Raw genomic sequence first — 19,376 nt, forward strand, 5'->3', positions numbered from 1 at the left:
TCTTTTACCACCCCTCTTGTCATGCACCCTTGCTTCTAACCACACCAGAAGATTTACTGTTCCTGAAGCCCCCTCCCCCTGTCTGCCCCATACCTTTACTAACACAATCCTTTACTTCTGTGCTTTCCTCATCACACCTGCCAAAATTCTTTCCATCCTTAAAGGCCCAGATCAAAACCACACGTTTCCTGAATCCTCCAGCTGGAATTAATTTCTTTCTCTCCCAAATGCCCTTCCCATAGCAATTCTAATATCCGAATTATTATTTCTATGGCGTGGGTCTTGTTAACCTTTGTTTCTCCAGCTAGACTGCATGGGCTTTGTACACTGGGGGCCTGGGTCACTTGCACTGCTCAACAAATGTATTAATCTGCCTTCTATGGCAAAGGGAGCTGGAGGCACAGTGTAACACAGCTCTCCGCCTTCCCCTGATGAAGTGTTCCTGATGGAAGGGCCTTCACCACTAGGAGCCCTTGAGTGGGGAGGACACACACACACACACACACACAGCAGTGTACACCAACCTCTCACTGACACGAGCAGGTCTAGGTGTGCACACAGAGACTCAGACCAACAGCAACCTGGATCTTTCATTTCATGCTCACACGCACATCACAGGGACACAAGGATACCTACCACATGGGGTTTTGTTATCTGTTTTGCATGTACCTTACTTCCCCCGAAACAGGCACTTTCTTTCCTGCCCTGTGTATACCCACTGGCCCATCAGCAGGTAGTGGCAAAAATCCAGAAAGTCAGTCCCAAACTACCCCCAAGGGATTCCTTTCCGCATGACCTGAGGATGTGGTCAGCTCAGGCAGAGCCACTCACCCCAGTTTTCCTTCCCTCTTGCCCATGCAAGGGGCAGGCTAAATTGGTCATCACCCAACTGCCTATCATTCATGAACTTGGCTAACCCAAGGAAGCTATGTATAGCCTGTACCACCTCCCAGGGTAACAAGCTCCAAATGCTCATACACATTATTGGTTTAATGCTTGTTGATAAGTAAAAAGCATAATTCCTTTGCAACTGTTGACAGGGATCACCTCCGAGGAGGGGTGTCATGGGGAGGGGAGTGAGAGGCTAGAGGACTTTTACGTGCCTCTTGATGAACATGTATTTCTGTTAGCTTTTGCATGTTTAAAAAATTAACAAAGCAAAACTAGAGAAGCATTAAGAAATAAAGTCTCCCCGAACCACACACAAACTGGCTGCATCTCTTCCCCGAGCTCTGGACCACGATCAAAGAGGCTGGGGCCCAGGCCATGGAGGGGTTCTCATCTGTTGGGTTGGGGATCAAACATCAGAGGTCCTAAGCCCAGCTTGGGACTCCCAAGGCCCAGTCAGAGTGCCCTTTGCCCCCAGGTGGTCCAGAGCCCTTCAGCAGGCCTAGGGGAGCAGAGGTGCCCGCAAGGGGCTCATGGGAGTGGAGTAAGGTCTTGTTACAAGGTATGAAGCTTCCTGCAAAGCCCTCGAGGAGCGAACCATGGAATGGTGGGCACAGAGGCACCCGAGGGAAGGAGTTCTAAAGCCTTTCAAACAAGCAAATCAGCAGCCCAGTCAGGCCCCCAGTGCATCTGGGCTCTGAGGAGCAGTGAGGAAGCCCCCAAGAGCAGGCACCAATAGGCAAGGGAGGAGCCCGTGCAGGATGAACAGGGATGTTCAGAAGAGCTCAGGAACATACGGGGCTCTGAGGTGGAGGCAGAGCTATGTGTGTGTGTGTGTGCAAGAGTGTGCCTGTGTGCATGTGTATATGTGTGAGTGCACACAGAGTGAGGGGATAAAGCTCTGAGAAGTGTCTGCTCAGCTGAAGCATCTGGCTGGTGTGGGGGAATCAGAAGAAAACAGGTGACAAGGGGTCTGTTTCCTCCCCAGCCAGGTCTGGGCACTAAAGAGATCCAGAAGGAGAGGTGGGCAAGGGCTCCATCTCTCTATAAGCCGGGGCTGAAGCTGAGTGAGGAAGCCTGAACTTCTGCCCAGTATTACTGTCCCATCTTGAGAAATAGGATTCATGATGTTTGCAGGAATAAAGCAAATAGCGCTGCAGAAAGAATTTTTTTTTTCCTGGTGTGGAGTTCACGAAAGTGTTTTTTTAATCACATGAGTAAAAGCGGTCCTTCCACGATTGTATAACTATGTAGCTTATATGGTGTGACTGTGTGATTGTGAAAACCTTGTGGCTCACACTCCCTTTATCCAGTGTATAGACAGATGAGTAGAGAAATCAAATGAAAAAATAGGGTGGGATGGGGGAATGGAATGCTTTAGATGTTCTTTTTTAGCTTTATTTTTTAGTGTTCTTTTTACTTTTATTTTTATTCTTATTTTCATTTTGTTTTTTTTTTTTGGAGTAATGAAAATGTTCAAAAATTGGTGGTGGTGATGAATGCACAAATACATGATGGTATAGTGAACAATTGATTGTAAACTGTAGATGACTGTATGGTATGTGACTATATCCCAATAAAACTGAGTTTTTTTTAAAAAAAGTGGTTCTTTCAGCAGGGCACCACAAAGAGGTAAAAGTATCTTAAGAAAGAAAAATGAAGTGGGAGGTCTCACACTACCTGACTTCAAAGTGTATTACAAAGCTGCAGTGGTCTGAACAGAATGGTACTGGCATAAAGATAGATGTGATGGATTGAGTGTTGAGAGGTGGAGCCCGTCATCGACTTACAATTGATCTTTGATAAGGCAGTCAAGTCAACTCAACTGGGACAGAGCAGCCTCTTCAACAAACGGTTCTTGGAGAACTTGTTATACATATCCAAAAGAATGAAAGAGGACCCCTGTCTCACACCTTATACATAAATCAACTCAAAAGGGATCAAAGACTTAAACATTAGAGCTAAGACCATAAACTTTTAGAAGAAAATGTAGGGAAATATCTTAAGGATCTTGTGATATGAGTTGATTTCCTAGACCTTACATGAGCAATGAAAGAAGCATGAGCAATGAAAGAAGAAACGGATAAATGGAATCTCCTCAAAACTGAACCCTTTTGCACATCAAAGGACTTGTCAGGAGAGTGAAAAGGCAGCCTATGCAACGGGAGACAATAGGGTTTAATAACAAGAATATATAAAGAGTGAAAAAAAAAAGAATATATAAAGAGATTCTACAACTCAACAACAAAAAGACAAACAATGCACTTGAAAAAATGGGCAAAAAAAAGAAAGAAAAAAAAAGTGGTCCTTCCCTGCGGGCTGTGGCAGAAATAAGATGGACTGTAGACTGTATCTTTGTCCGGTCTCCATTTCACCAGCTGTAACCCAATCTATGCTTTCCCCTTCCACCCAGGAAACCATCCTCTGCCTGGGCCAGGCCCAAGGTGGGGGCTTCAGAGCTCAGGCCAAATCCAGGTCATCCGGCGCTGGCAAGCTGCTAATTCTTGCAGGAGATCCCCAACCCTCACCTCCTAAGGCAAAGCATCACCAAAACTCAGAAAGCTCAGGCACTTACCTCATGCTTAGGCTGTGGAAAAAACCAGGAATAAAGCCCTGGGAAGAAAAGAAGAGAAATGATGAGAGCATCCAGGCCCCAAGCTTCCCGTGGGAACCCAGGCTGCCCACAGGTCATCTCAGATAGCCTGAAGCAGTGTCACAGGAGGATTCCTTCCCAGCTGAGAGACAGCGAGAGAGAGTCTGGGTCTGGAAAGCAGCCTCAGGCATCAGCGGCAATGCTGAGGGCAGTGTCTCCCCCTGAAGACATCCTGCTACAGGAAATGGGGGTTAGAAGTTGGGCCTGGGACTGCAGGAGAGACGGGACTCCTAGTGAGGACATTTGTTACTTTTCAGTCTGCCCCTCAATTCTTCCTTTGGGGATGTGCCCCTCCCCTGATGCACATGCCTGGTGGGCTGTCCAGCAAGTGTGGTCTGCCTCCAGCGATTGGTTAGCCATGGGAACATGGCCCAGTGTGGCCAAGCAAAATTCTATTAAGACGACTGATATGGGTGTTGAAGAGACAGTGTCTATCTCCTTCTGGGGTCCTGCCGGTCAGTGAAGCCTGGAGTGGACAGGAGCCATCCTTGGTGCCACATGCAGAGAGCTTGTCTGAGAAAAGCCAGCTCAGATCAGAGAGAGGGGGTTGCTAGTGACTTTGCCGGACTTCCTGGATCTAGCTATGCCTGAAGCAGCCCCTTTTCTTGATTTCCCCACAATTGAGCCCCCAATTGTCCCTTTTGTTATAAAAACTATTCTGAGCTATTTTGAGCTGTGTTTCTTCTCTTTGCATTTGAGAGTCCTTTGGAATAGGTCCTTTCTATTGGGGTCTTGCTGTATGGAGTTTTTGGGTGGATGGAAAAGGTGGCCTCTGAGTGAGTCAGCTTGGGAAGATCTGCAGTGGATTAAATTATCCTGGTGCTCACTTCCTTGTGGACCCCAGGGGGTTCAGCAAAACCTTGGAAAAGGTTGCAACCCTTGATTTGCCCTATTTGGGTCACGTGCTCATCAGCAAACCAGAGACAGGCCATCTTGACTGAGTTCCCCAGAAGCACATGGGTTGGAGAAGAGTATTTCCCAAAAGGAAGCAAAGAGGAGCAGACAAAAAGGAACAGCAGGAATTCCCTTGCTCCTTTCAGCACAAGGCTCACCTTCTAAGCCCCGTACCCTGTGTTGGGTTGACTGGCAGGGGGAATGTCCACACACTTCAGGGAACTAAAAGAAGGACAGGTCCCCGGTGGGAGTCAGAGCACTGAAGGGGAAGGGTATGGTGGCAGCATCGGTAGGGGAAGCCCCCAGGGAGGGGGGTGACTCCCTAGATGAGAGTTGGGCTGAGAGATCCAGCTCCCCCTCCCTGTGAGGAGAGCTCTTCTCCGCTGCCTGCCTTTGAGCAAACAGGAGTGCAGTTTAGTAAGTTTCCTGATGGCCCTTTGTAGTCATACACAGTGCAGGACACATCTTTATAGAAATGTATTTTTGCCCCCTTCCACTGGTAGGTACACAAGTGTCTACAACACACCGGAACATACACAGCACAAGATCCCATGTGCACAGCTCTTTGAACAAAGGTTATATCCATAAAAGGGTAGAAAAAAAGAGTAGAAGCTGTGGCTCATGTTCTCACGAGAAGTGCATAGGCAGAGCTGTGTGAGCCAGCAAGCCTGGATCTGCCTCTCTCTTACACAAACACATGCACACACTATTCTCTGCACAGACATCATAGCTCTGAAAGGCCCTTTGAGAAAACTCAACTGCTGACCAGCAGGTCTGAGACAGGTACCATCTCCTGTCTTCTCCTCATCCCTGCAGGAAATGGCCACAGGTTCCCAGGAGCCAGCTTAGCTGACAAGACCACAGGATGGAGGCCAGTTCACTGCACCTGCCTTGCTCCCCCCGTCTCCCCCACCCCTGCCATATGGGGGTCACAGTACTGCCCTGAGTTGCTCATGGGGCACTGTGGTGGGACCGTTGGCTTCACCCCCACACCCAGCCCTGGTTGAGGTCCCACCACCCCAGCAGGACCACTTCAGGGACCACCTCCCAGCACTCTCCCCTCATCTCATTCCCACCCTCTTCAGTTTGACCTTCCTACCACTTGCTGAAGTAATTTTTCTTCTTAAACATTTTAAAAATAAAATGATCTTTTTGTCATTGTAAAAAAACCAAACCAACAAAGTGATGTTTCTAAAACTAAAGCTGAGAACAACTTTGCAAAGTAGGTGTTACTGTCCTCATTCTCCCAGTGAAGGCTCCAAGAGAGTCAGTGACAGGCCCGAGGCTCCACACTTTTTAAAGAGAGATAGAGACCCAGTCTCTTGGAGGGATGAAGATGGAAGGGATATGGTTCTACTCACTCAGTGCACCCAATAAAATATTTATCAGATGCTAATTATGTGGCTGGCTGTACTAGGAGCTGGAATACAGCGATGAACGAAAGCAAGGTCAGCACCTGCTCTGCCTAGGGGAAGCAGACATTACTAGACTGATCATGCAGATGAGAGGTCATTACAGGGAGTTGATTCTCTTCAAAGAGTTAAGATCTTTGAAGAGAAGGAATGAGTTTTCCACGAACATAGAACAAAAGATCTAAACCCAGATGGTGTGGTCAGGGCTTCCTGAGGAAGGGGGGCTTGAGGTGTGGTGAGTGTCTTAGCTGGGGGAAAGGTCCTTGCGGAAAGAGAAGAGCGAGGAGCAGGTGAAGGGTCCCAGGGTGGGGGGAAGGAGATGGCACTCTTGAGGATCTAAAAGCTGGCCCAAGTTTGCCTGGTGGGGGGTGGGAGGGGAGATGAGGCTGGGCAGGTGGGCTAGAGGCCAAACCACCAGGCCATGGCAAGGCATCTGCAATTTATTCCAAGAGCATTAGGAGGCCCTTGAAGGTCTACAGAAGGGGATGAGCTGTCTTCCTTTATGAGGATTGCTCTGGGGAGGGGGCAGGTGTGGATATAATGAGATCAGTTAGAAGCTACTGCAGTCAAGCGAGACTGTTGGAGGCCTGGACTGGGTGATGGTGAGAGAGATGGAGAGAAACCAAACTGGGGTGGTAAAAGCAACAGGACTTGGTAATGGACCGGCTAAGCTCAGGGGCCTGAGCAAGAGCAAGGGAGGTACATTTCGGAGGGTGGTGGAGAGAGTCTGAGACAAGGGATCTAGGAATGGGTTGGGGTGAGGGGATATCATGGCAGATTTTGGACATACTGAGTGGGAAATGCCTTTACAATATCCATGTAAAGATCTGTTGAAGGCCAATGGATTAATAGGGCTGGAGCCCAGAGGAAGGTTTAGCTGGAGATACACATTTAGGAGGTATCAGCATAGGGAAAGCGTACTGAGTGAGAGGGGAAGGGGGTTTGGGACTGAGCTGTGGGAAATTCTAGGTCTGGAGGAGGAGCCTGCAAAGGAGACTGAGGAGGAAGCAGACAAAGAGGTAGAAGAAAAATCCAGAGAGCGTGACATCATAGAAGCAACCAACAGCGCCTGTTCAAGAAGGAAGAATGGTCTACAGGGTCCCACATTTCTGAGAATTCAAGATGAGAACTGAAGACTGTCCGTTGGATACAGGGGCATGGGACCAATGACGACCCTGGGGGCTATCTGGATGGAGTGATGGGGTGGAAGCCACATTAGGATGTGTTGAGGGGAGGAAATGGAAATAGCAAGTACAGACAACTTTTTCAGGAGCTTGGCTAGGATGGGGCAGAGGGAGATAGGCAGCTGCTGGGGATGTGGTGGGGGAAGGGAAGTTCCCATGGCTCCCTCTCTCGCTGCGTTCAGGTCCCCACCCAAATGTCATCGTATGCCCAAGGCCATCCCTGACCACCATCTATCAAGTGGCTCTTTCCATCACAGTTGAGTGCCTTCCTTGCCCCCTTTTCCTTTATGCACCTGTCACCATCTCACATGCATCTGTCTGTCTCCCTACCCTGGAAGAAGGCACCGTGAGGCAGGATGTGGTCTTTTATTTTTGTTCACTGCCCAGTCGCCAGACCAGTTACCAGCACAGGACAGATCCTTCTTAGTGAACGGGTGAGGAGATGAGCGAGCTCAGGTGGGAGGGATTCGCCTTCGACAGGAGAAGAGAAGGAAGTAGGGAGGACTGTGTTCCATTGGGCAGGTTTGGGCAGCAGGAGATTGAGGGAATCCCTTTCCAATGACTTGAAACTTCTATGTGAGGTGGGAGGTAAGTCTATGGCTCAAAGTGATGGGGAGGCAGGACTGGAACTGTGAGGAAGGATGGAGATTTGAGGAGAATCAAAAATTTAAAACTCCTTCTAAGGTATTGTAACTAGCTCACACTTACTTGGCACCCTGAGAGGGAAGGTAGGTACAAATAATGTCTCCATCTTTCAGATGGGGGAATTGAGGCTTGACGAGGCTGAGTAATTTGTCCAAGGATGCCTTGCCAGAAATGGTTGAGTCTTCCTGACTGCAGAGCCCCTGCTTATGGGCCATATTCCTTCCAGTTCACCCCAGAACTGCCTGCCCACAGCCAGGACCCCCACCTGGCCCAGGCCCCCCCAGCACTCACCTTGTCCTTGTGCTCCATCTCCAGGGAAATGTCCGAGGGAGATGTCTTCTCACTCTGCTCCCCGAAGATCAGCGAGGTCAGGCTGTGAGAGGCGGTGGGGGATGGAAAAGGAGAGGAGCTCAGATGCCTGCCTGGCTCTCTGCCCCTGAGAGCTGCAGGGCCCCCCACCATGCACACCCAGTAGCAGGCATGCCTCAGCTCATTTGCTGAGCACACAGTTCTGGGTACAGATGGTAATCCCTCCTGTTGCCATCTTGGCATGATGCATCTTGGGATCCAGAAAGTCTGAGACTTGAGGAAAAAAGTGGCCTTGAGCCCAGAGATGGCTGCCCCCCAAGTCCCCTTCCAGCAGGGAGGGCCAGAACAAGGGCAAGGGTTGGGCAAAAGACGGCACCTGCAGATGAGATGCCTGCTGCGTTTTGGGCACCAGTTAGGGCTGTGCCCTGGGTGTGGTCGCAGCCTCACATCCGCCCAGGGAGCAGCTCACCTGTCTTGGCCTCCCAGCCCCTCCTCACCTGTCATTGTGCATCAGCAGAGCCAGGCGCCCATAGTCCCATGCGGCTTTCCGGAGGAAGGAGTAAAGCAAAATGATGATCTACAGGCCAGGAAAAGCGATTCAGGGCTGGAGAGTATATGGATGCCTTTCCCTCAGCCAGAACCCTGTACGCCCAATGGGGAGACCCTATCCCTGAGGCTCCCTGGGGCACTCTGGGTCTCCTCCTCTAGATGGTGAGCTCTGTCAGGGTACGGGCCATGCTGTTTCCATTGCCATATCCCCAGTGCCCAGCAGCATCCTGGCACAGAGAGGATGCTCGGAGTTTGTCGGATGGAGGAGCCAGTGGAATATTTAGATTTATTGGACAAGAACTCCCCTTTAAGATGTCAGCAAAGGGAGAGAGAAGGGAGGCCCAAGGGATTAGCCATATGGACATTTGGACAATGGCACGTGGAATATAATCCCACAGATTCTGACTGTTCCTCTGGCCCCTCTCTCCCCAAGGCTCACCCATCCAGGGTGCCCTGGGCAGGACCGACATTCAGCTCATTTGCAGCACTACAGCTGGAGCCCATTTGGACCACTGGGCCCCTGTTGTATCACTTGTGAAAAGTAACCCTCCACCCCACTGAGACCACTGCAGTGCCCAGGACTCACCACCCACAAGAATATGTTGATGAACAGCACGGTGGGGATACCCCCAAAGGGCTGGCCCTGGAGGACGGTGCTCTGAGATTGGAAGCATTCATCTGTTGACAGGTTCTGTGCCTTTTCCATCCCAGTCAGTTTGTCTAGCAAGACAGTCATCTTGGGAGGCTCCTTGGTGAACAGATGGGTCTCGGATTAGATATGAGAGCTCATTGTCACTTTGCAACACACAGACGCTGGGGAGTTGGGGAAAATGGCACTTGAATGTAGCGACCAGACTGGGTCTGGATCACCATGCCAGGCTTGGATGTGTTTGGAGAATGCAGGAAGGTGACAGCCCATGAGATGGCATGTAGCCCTACCCTATAAGAGAACAGGCTCCTCAAACCCAGGGGCATGATGACAGAGCAGCTCAGATTCCCCAGGATAGTTCTTTTTATTATTATTTTAAATTCAGTTTTATTGAGATACAGTCACATATGATACAATCACCCACGGTGTACAAATAGCTGTTCACAGTACCATCATACAGTTTTGCATTCATCACCACAATCAATTTTTGAACATTTTCCTTACTCCAAAAAGAATAAAAATAAAAGTAAAAAAGAACACCCAAAGCATTCCATACCACCTAATCCCACCCTATTTTTCATTTAGTTTTTGTCCCCATTTTTCTACTCATCTGTCCATACACTGGATAAAGGCAGTGTGAGCCACAAGGTTTTCACAATCATGTAGTCACACCATGTAAGCTACATAGTTATACAGTCGTCTTCAAGAATCAAGGCTACTGGGTTGCAGTTTGACAGTGTCAGGTATTTCTTTCTAGCTATTCCAATACACTAAAAACTTAAAAAGGATATCTATATAGTGCATATTAATACCCTCCAGAGTGACCTCTCAACTCCATTTGAAATCTCTCAGCCACTGAAACTTTATTTTGTTTAATTTTTCTTCCTCCTTTTGGTCAAGAAGATTTTCTCAATCCCATGATGCTGGGTCCAGGCTCATCCCCAGGAGTCATGTCCCGCATTGCCAGGGAGATTTACACCCCTGGGAGGGCAATGAGTTCACCGGCCAACTTGGCTTAGAGAGTGAGGTCACCTCTGAGCAACAGATGAGGTTTTCTGGGGGAGACTCTTAGGCCCAATTATAAGAAGGCTTAACCTCCTCTTGGCAGTAACAAGCTTCATAAGGGCAAGCCCCAAGATTGAGGACTCGGCCTACTAAATTGTTAGTCCTCAAGTTTGTAAGAATATCAGTAAAAATCCTAGGATAGTTCTTGTTTTATACTATGTGATCCCTTTAAAAAAAAGATTTGTAAATGCACATCTGGATGAGTCTTCCTATTTGTACCTTGTGAAGCTTTTCTTAAATATAAATTAAGCAACCTCAAAAGGTGGGTCAGACCACAGAGTGGAAATATTCCTGTTGGAAGACACAAGCAGTGCATTCATGGGACACCCATGCAGACAAGACTCAATGACCATCATCTCTAACATTCTACAATTCTCTGACCCAGTTCCCAGCAAAGGCAATAAATCTGAAGATTGAATTAGGTAAGGATGTAGAGTGCCTGGCACACAGCAGTGACTCAGTAGCATCACTCTCTTACCTCATTTGAACCAGAGAGATGAGCACCTGCCCAGGGGCCTGAGACAATCCACCAAGACAGAGCATCTTAGTGAGACCCAAATGCAGAACTTACGGACATTACTATGAATATTCCTCAGGCAAGGGTAAGAGTGGAAAGTTGGGGGTGGGTGGGTGGTGAGAACTGGACGGGAGTGGGAGCAGCTCAAACAACTGCAAAGTTGCTCTGTCCCAAAAGATCATTCCTGTTGGCCCCAGACATCACCTCACTCTAGAAACTCTTCAATCCCATTTTTTTTTAGGTTGGCTCATTCCATTCATTCTTTCATTCAATGACTATTTGGTGAGCAACTACTTTGTACCAGACAGATGCCGGTGATGTATCAGTGAACAAGACCACTAAAAGTCTCTCTCTTGTGGTGCTTCCATCCTAGTGGGGAGAAACAAAGCTGAGATGAAGGTGAGGTTAGAACTGTAAATAAGCAATTAGGGAAGACCTCCCCAAGAAGGCAGCATTTGCACAGAGACTTGAAGAGAGGGAACAAAGCACACAGTTAAGGGACAAAAGTGCATGTCAGACAGAGGAAAAGGCCCTGTGGTGGAAACTTGCCCAGAGCATTTTGAGGAAGAACAAATAGGTAAGTAAGGTGGAGTGGACAGAGTGAAGGCACAGGAGGTGGCGATGGGGAAAGCTGAGCCAAGGGGAGACATGAAATGATTTATGTTTTCAGGGATCACTTTGGCTCTTGTACTGAGAATAGACAGGGGGTCAGCAAGAAGAGGAGCAGAGAAAAAGCAGAGGGGTCATTTAGGAGGAAATTGTAGCAGTCCAGGCAAGAGGTAATAGCAGCCCAGACCAGGATGGAAGGAGTGGAGGTGGAGAGAGTTGGTCAGATTTTGGAAATATTTTGAAAGTGCCGCCAACAAGATTTGCTGACAGATTGGATGGAGGGTGTGAGAGAAAGAAAGGTGTCAAGGATGATTTTAAGGTTTTGGCATGAGCAACTGGAAAAATGGAATTGTTATTCATTGGATGGGAACACAAACACTTCTCACACTCCAACGCTCCCGACTGGCTTCCAACCTGAGCAGGCAGCCTCTTGCCTGACATTTCCCTACTTTCTGCTCCCCTCTCTGCCTAGACATCCAAAGTTTTGGTGCTTCTACCCCAGGTTGCTAGTTCATTCATTTATACTAACCTGTCAATGGCTTACAATAGTTTAATTTAACACAGTATATTTTAACAGAAAGCCTTCTGCCAGAGGATCAGAGCAAAGACATTTCTGTCTCTTGGTGGATGGGCACACACTTTAGCTACCTGGGTCTCCAGGTCAGCTATGGCAGGAAGCTGCAGCTCTGCTGACGGTCCCTGGGGGAGCCGGTGCTAAGGAAGCAGGTCTGGGAACAGGTGGGAAGGTAAATCTGCCCTGAGGCTTCCTACCTGAGCTAGTCCTCCAGCCAGCGTCCAAGTCAGGCCTGGAAGCTCCACTCAGCTATGCGCATCTGCAGAAAGAACAAATGCAGTGAGGACCACAAGACTTAGGGACAAAGGACCCTCTTCACTGGCCCTGTCACCACTTGGGCCTCCTTTCCTCATTTATATTTTCAGGATACACATCCTTTATCAGATATGTGCTTTGCAAATAGCTTCTCCCAGTATGTTGCTTGTCTTTTCGTTTTCTTAATGGTGTCTTTTGAAGCACAGAAGTTTGAACTTCGATGAAATCCAATTTAACATTTTTTTATTTTATGAACTGTGCTTTTGTTGATGTGTCTAGGAAATCTTGGCCTAACTCAAAGTCTTAAAGTTTTCTCCTAGTTTTCTTTTTTAAAATTATAGCTTTAACTCTTATATGTAAGTCAATGATCCATTTTCAGTTAAATTTTGTGTATGGTGTAAGGTAAGGTTCTATGTTCATGTCTTTGCATGTGGATATCTAGTTGTCCCAGCACCATTTGTTGAATCCTCATGTTTAAAATGAGGGAAACATCTACTAACCCCCTCTCAGGGTTTCTGGGGATTCAAACCAGACTAGGATGTGAAAGGGCTTGTGATTATTGAGTTAAGAACTACACATAATGAGGGAAAGGGCAGTCCTGGGCTGTGCAGGGCTCTGGGCTGCCATCTGGGTTGGGCCCTGGATCTTGTCCTTTTCCACTCCTCAGCTCCTGCTCCCTCATTCTCTCTCATTCTAAGCATTTCTCCCCTCCCAATCCCTCCCTTCTCCCTCTGTCCCCCTTCCTTCCTTCCTTCCTCCCTCCCTCCCTACCTCCCTTCCTTCCATCCTTCCACAAACAAGAATTGGGTAGGGACCATGTGCCAGGCATCATGCAAGGCTCTAGGCACCTGACAGACGTTTTCCCCCCTGCATGAGGCTCCAAGCCTCACTACGGAGCCATGAAACTACCCAAGGCACATGCTGCACACCATGGTAACCTGAATAAAGGGAACCACAGGGAAGGCCTACACAGACTTGGGTAGTCAGGATAGTCTTCTGCGAAGATGTGAACTCCAAGCTGAGACATGAAGGAGGTGGAGGGATTCACATGGTATGGTGGGAAAGTGTGCTTGGGCAGAGGGTACCATGTTGGCAAATACCCAGAGGAGAGACCATGCATAGCTTTCTGGGGAAGTGAGAATGAATAGCTATGGCTAGAATGTAAAATGGCTCAGTTTTTTTCATTCATTCATTCATTCATTCATTCCTCTCGACAAGAATTCACTGAGTATCTACTTTTGCCAAGCCCTGTGCATCAACCGGGCTGACCAGCCCCCAGGGGAGGAGAGGAAGGGAAAGGAAGGAGATCCTCACCCTCTCCCACCTCGGCACCCTCCTCATATTTCTCAACCAGCAGCAATAAGGGAGTCTGTTGCTGTGAAAATTTAGAGCAATGTCATGCCTTTCCTCCTCAACCTTCGCCATGCCTGGCCCTCCCATCTTTCTGGAGAGCTAGCTCTTGGGTGTGAAGAGAGGGGCTTTCAGGAGAGCAATGCAAACAAGCCCTGGAAAGAATAAAGCTTGGCATATGGGGATGTTATAGGAACACACAGCAGGTGCACTGTCTGGCCTAGAGTGGGGGCATCAGGGAACTCATCTCTTTAGGCATTAATTTTCACAGGAGAGCAAAGAGAGACCATTCAGGGCAGCAGTGAGGAGTGTGCACTCTGGAGTCAGATCTGGGCTTGAGCCCCGCATCTATCCTTCCTAGTGGTATGCCCATGGACAGTACATTCCTCTCCGAACCTCAGTTCCCATATCTGGAAAATGGGGATAATTATACCCATGCATTCCAGGATTACGGTGAAGATTAAATAAGATAATCCACATAAAGTCCTTCTCGCAGTGCTAAGTAAACAGTAACTGTTCAGTATTAGCCAGTCATTATTATCATTGGCTTATTTGTGAAATCACAGTGAGAGGCTCAGACTGGATCACTCCTAGGCTCCTTCCACCTACTCGTTCTGGGACAGGCAAGAGGAGAGACTTGGGCGATGGAAGGACTGCCTGCTGCCCCTCAACGTGCAGCCTGTAAGTGGCCACAGCCTCTGCTCTTCCCATGCAGGAAAAGCAAACAGCCTTGCTCTTTGGACCAAGGAGGGGCAGGCAGTGATGGCTGGAGGGTCAGGACTCCCGGGTCCTGCTCGTCGTCTCTGATAGGATTGTATATGGTCTCCCTCTTCTCCCATCTCTCCCACATCCCGGATTCCTGTGTTTGACCCTAGGACTGGGCAAAACATTCATTGGAAACGAGGCAAAAACTTCAGAAAGAGCCACCTTCAACTTTCTCACTCCTCCATCTCCTCACCCCCACTCTCATGCTTTCAGACCTGGCCAGCTTTCATGTGCTCCCCACTTCTTCTTCCAGCTGAGTTGGATATATACAAGCCAAGTCCTTTGCAGGGGGACCCCATATCTCAGGGATGACCCCAGAGTTAGGGTGGGACAGGAGGCCATGGGGCAGGGCCAATCTTAGTAATAGTTAACATTTATTGAGTATTTACTATAGGCTAAGTACTTTCCATTTAAGTACTAGCTCATTTAATCCTCCCTCTGCTAGGAAGTCAGCACTAGAATTGTTCTTACTGTAACAAGAAGAGAAAACTAAGGCCCAGAGAGATTAAATAACTTGCCCAAGGTCACAGTGTTAGTAAGAGCCAGAACTGGCTCTTGAACATAGGTAGTTTGTAACCATCTGCTCTGCTGCCTCCTGGGCCTTTGAACCTCTGAAGGGCTGGCAGTGCTGGGCCGTGGGCAGATGAATGGACTGATGGCCATCAACCCCTAGTTCAGGGCTCCAACCTTCCCCAGTCCTTCAGGGTGGTGCAGTGGAAAGTTCTGTGGACTGAGAGTTCCCAGAAGCACTGGCTCTGGTCCACCTGGGTGGCCTTGGGCAGGTGCCCTCCCTTTGGTAGCCACAGCCTCCTCATCTGTAAGAAACAGGGTCTCAGTGGGAGGTGTCTGAGGGCCAGGCTGGACGTAGGATTCCAGGTGTCTCAGAGTTACAGTCTGCAGCCACCCTGCCTCATTTCCTGGCACTGCCCAGAGCCCAGTCTGCTCCACCCTCCCCTGGTGTTCTCAGGAACTGGTCCACAGGGCCTGCATTTTGGTTTGGATGAGAGAGTCACTGTAGTCATAAGCCACATCCTAAGAGAAGATCTGTGGATGGGGAGCCACTCCCGCCTCCTCCCCTCAACCCTGCTCCCCACAGTGTACATAAAGTTACAGCTCCTGCCCTGCCCCCCTTTGCCATCTGGCCTTTGTAGACTCTTCAATAATTCATCACCATTTTGTCAACAACAGAAACAATTATCTCCCATGGTTCCGGACCTTAAATAAACTAACCATGGGCATGGGCTACCCCTCCCCTTCCTCTCTGGGTCCCTCCTCAATGCCCCTGCCATGCCCTAAATTCTGTGATCTCCCCCCATTTCCAGGCAGTGAGATAAGTGGCTTAGGTTCACTCTCTCATCACTGCTAGGGGTCAGGTATGCTTTGGAGGAGGGGGAGGAGGGAAATGAGAGGGAAGGGATGTATTGGAATGAGGGGTTTTGGTTAAGCCATCCCACTCCTGTCAGCTGACCTTACAGTATCTGTAAGTATCAGTAAGTTCTTCCTCGCCTTAAACTGCTCTTTTGTCCTCAGTCTCCTCCTATCTTCATGACAAAGGATGGTTTGCTCCACTTCACATACAAAGAGACTGAGTCACCTGATTTGCCGAAGGCTGGGGAAAGTGGTGGATTTGGAATCAGAGCTTGGGTTTTCCCGCTCCTGATTCAGGGCTCGTAGATCAGTGACTCCTCACTGCCCAGCACTATCCTCTCAGTTTTCCATGTACATAAGCAGCCAGTCCCCCAATAAGTAAGTAAGTCTGCAGGCTCCCTGGTGGCAGGGACCATGTCTTTTTCTTCTACTTTCCTTGGTTCCCCCACAACAACCAGCATGCAGGAGGCCTCAATCAAGGTTAGATAGTCTTTTACTCAGGGTCACACTCACGGGCAGGAAAGAATGAAACATGGGTGATTTGCACACATTTGTATAATGTGCAGAGGTCACCTGAGTCCCTCACTTTTGCCTCCCCATAGCACATCCTTGACTAACAAGTTTCCCTCCCTAAGTCTCATACTGGTGGGATGGAGGGGTTTTGTGTCAGGAGACAGAGTGTGGTTCTATTCTTTATTGACTCCTTCATAACATCTTGGGGCTTTCTTTTCTCTTCTACAAAATGGATACCATTATGACTGTCCTGCCTGCCCCAGGGTGATTGTAAGGATTAGTTAAAGAAGATAGTGCATGGAGACTTTTTGGTAAACTATGAGTGCCACAAGGGTTGGTTGTTGCCGTTGCTATCCTTTTCCTAGAATTGAGGCCAGCCTTTCCTCAGAAGCCCCCCAGGTTTAGATGGCCTCTCCTTGGTCACCCTTGAAGCCCAGTGTGGCGTGAGTGGATTGGGGATCAACCCTGTAAATGGGCCCACTATGCAAACAGGGTATTAAGAATAAGGCAGAAATGTCTTTCAGCACCACGGAGAGCAGCACACAGAGGGGAGAATTTCTGCTCTTTCTGCTGGGGCTCTGTGGACAGGGCGGGGCAGTGCTCACTGGTGCCCCTGGCTCAATAATAAGACTAAGACTGAGTTTGTTAATGTATCAGCCGGGTTAACAAATCTATTAGGTTGCATGTTGGATATAGTTGCAGAAGCTAGAAAGCTAAAAGGTACATTTCTTAAAGTCCTTTGCAGCTGGGGTTCTCAATGCAGATTAGGTTTCCTTGAGTAGATGCACTTGAGATGGATTTACAAGGTGGAAGGAGGAGAATGCCATCTTCCTGTGCTTTAACTATATTCTGTTGACAAGCAAGGTTGAGGAGAGGAAAGAGTTCTCTGAAACAGATTCAAGTGCCCAGTCTCTGATTGCTGGGTGAGGGGGGGGATAAGAGGCAATAATGGCAAAGGCAGCAACTGCTTTTTGATCCTGAGAGTGCACGGGTGGGGTGGAGGTGTGACCTTGAACTCTGTGACTCTAGTAGTAGTGTTCCTGACCGTGGCAAAGGAGCCATTTCTCTGGCGAGCCAGTGCTGTTATTTGGCAGGCCCAGATTCTAAGCCTTCCCATGCCTTTTTAAGCATCTAATTCCCTATATTAAATACCATTTTTCTTTGAATTCTTAGAGTGGTTTTTGTATCCTGTACACAGAACAGGTAGGTTCTATTACCATCTCCATCTTTTGGAGGAGGAAGCTGAGGCACAGAGAGATTAAGTGACACGCCCCACATCAGGCAGCTAGTAAGCAGTAGAACTGGGACTTGGACCCAGGATGTCTGGCTCCACACCACTTTTCTACTCACTTTGCTATGTGCCATCCCCAAAGCAGAGAACCATGATTCCAACAGGCAGGAATGAAGCCCCCAGGCTGAAGACAGAAGCTACATGGAGAAAATTAAATGCAGACAGGGAATACTGGGAACACATTTCCAGCTCCAGTGGGTGCAGCCCCTGCGAAGGCCTCAGAAGGAAGGGTTAGGAGAGGGACATTGACATGTGTGAAATGCCAGGTATTGCTCTGGGTACTTCTTGTTGGCTAGCCCACTGAATGCCATTTACTGCTCCCATGCAACCTGAGGTAGCCACCCAAGAGGTAGGTGCCAGTATCCCATTTTACAGGTACAGAAAGTGAGGCTCAAAGAGGTTAAGTAACTGGTCTAAAGTCACATAGCTGGAGAGAGACAGGCAAGATTGGAATCTAAGCATCTGGCTCCACTACATCATGTGGCCTCTGAAGGTCCAAACCAAGAGGGCTGTATTTCTGGGGCACAGGAAGATGGGGCTCCCAGATCTACACCACCTCTAAGGGATGCTCAACCAGAGGGAAGGAAAGGCTGAAGGTGGCAGAGGGAGCCGAAGTGCAGCAAGGGGAGAAGGTGGCCAAGTGTGTTGGCTTCCTGCCTCTCCCTCCCCACCTCATACCACCTCTGGGACCTCTACAGGGCCTCTCCTCTTACTGGGAAATTTCCTTCCCTTTCTTTCCAGACCCTGCACCCCACCCAGGGGCCCAAGCCTTTCTGCCATGGTCTTAAGTCTGTGAGCAGCCACGATAGCACTCAGAGCTAGGAGCAGGAGGCAGAGGCAGCTGTGGGGACATCGCTGATGGCCCAGGCCCTTGGAACCCGGTGGTGACTCAGAGAGATAAGGGGGTGGGGGTGGGGCAAGGAAGGGTGACTCCATGTTTGTGCTAAAAACACAAAACAGTAAGTGAAAATCAGCAGGATAAAAAGCTGTTAAATTAGATGATCTCAATTCTAAAAAAAAAAGGAAAGGAAAGGAAAAAAAAAAAGAAAATTATACCTGTAGAAAAGACCAGTTATCTTTTCACAGTTGTCTCTGGGTGGTGGGACCATGTTCTTGTTTTAAAAAATTTTCTCAATTTAAAAAACTATTTAATATGAGCATGTATTTTTTTTATAATTATAAAAATCATGTTTAAAAAGGCTCGATAATTCCAGGCATATATACAATCAGCTTTCATTCTTCTTTCTTCACCAAGTCCTCTCCCTCCCTTCCTCAAGTACCCTCATTTCAACCAGCTCCCACCCACATAAACTTGTCAACAGGGTGGAGGGGGTGGGGCTCTGGGTCCCAACAGCTTCCCCTGCCGGCTGCCACCAGGTCCCTGGGTGGGTGGGGGGGTGGGGTGGGTAGGGTGGTCTGCCCGGAAGCAGTAGCCTCCCCCTACTCTCCCCCATCGGTAACTCCTCCTAGCCGCTAGCCGTGGTGCTGATCGCAGCATCCACGCACAGGGGCGACGGTCAGGAAGGGGCTGGGTGGCCTCCCCGGAACAGCACTCACCCTGCCTACCCCATTGCTTCCTCCCCACCCCTCCCCACTCCATCAGGTGGTCCAAATCTAGACCTGTGGGCAGAGGCGGGGGAGGGCTGCTTGGTCACAGGGCTCCCTCCAACCCCACCCCTCATCTCCCTACAAGAAGCCTCAGCTCTAGCAGCTGGATGGCTCCTTGCCATCTCAAAGGCCATGGCTTTCTCTACTCCTTCCATTCCTCCCTGGTGGAAGGGCCTCCTGACTTCCCCTAAGAAGAACACTGCTGTTCTTGAGGCCCAGTCCCACTCTGCTTCCTCCAGGCAGACTTCCCCACTACCCCCAGCCTCAGAGATCTCATC

General features: G+C 49.0%; 1 protein-coding gene across 1 annotated transcript in view; it reads right to left on the reverse strand.

The window, feature by feature from the left end:
• TMEM63C (transmembrane protein 63C) overlaps nucleotides 1–19,376 on the reverse strand; it is a 75,597-nt gene that overhangs the window by 37,334 nt on the left and 18,887 nt on the right. The window contains exons 3-7 of the mRNA XM_037832219.1: nucleotides 12,146–12,207; nucleotides 9,121–9,282; nucleotides 8,483–8,562; nucleotides 7,968–8,049; nucleotides 3,464–3,501 (exon numbers count right to left, since the gene is read on the reverse strand). Of these exons, the coding sequence (XP_037688147.1) occupies nucleotides 3,464–3,501; nucleotides 7,968–8,049; nucleotides 8,483–8,562; nucleotides 9,121–9,270 (350 nt within the window). The 5' untranslated portion in view covers nucleotides 9,271–9,282; nucleotides 12,146–12,207. The remainder of the gene's footprint in view (nucleotides 1–3,463; nucleotides 3,502–7,967; nucleotides 8,050–8,482; nucleotides 8,563–9,120; nucleotides 9,283–12,145; nucleotides 12,208–19,376) is intronic.

The sequence above is a fragment of the Choloepus didactylus genome, chromosome 4 (assembly GCF_015220235.1).
Source record: "Choloepus didactylus isolate mChoDid1 chromosome 4, mChoDid1.pri, whole genome shotgun sequence".
Lineage (NCBI taxonomy): Eukaryota > Metazoa > Chordata > Mammalia > Pilosa > Megalonychidae > Choloepus > Choloepus didactylus.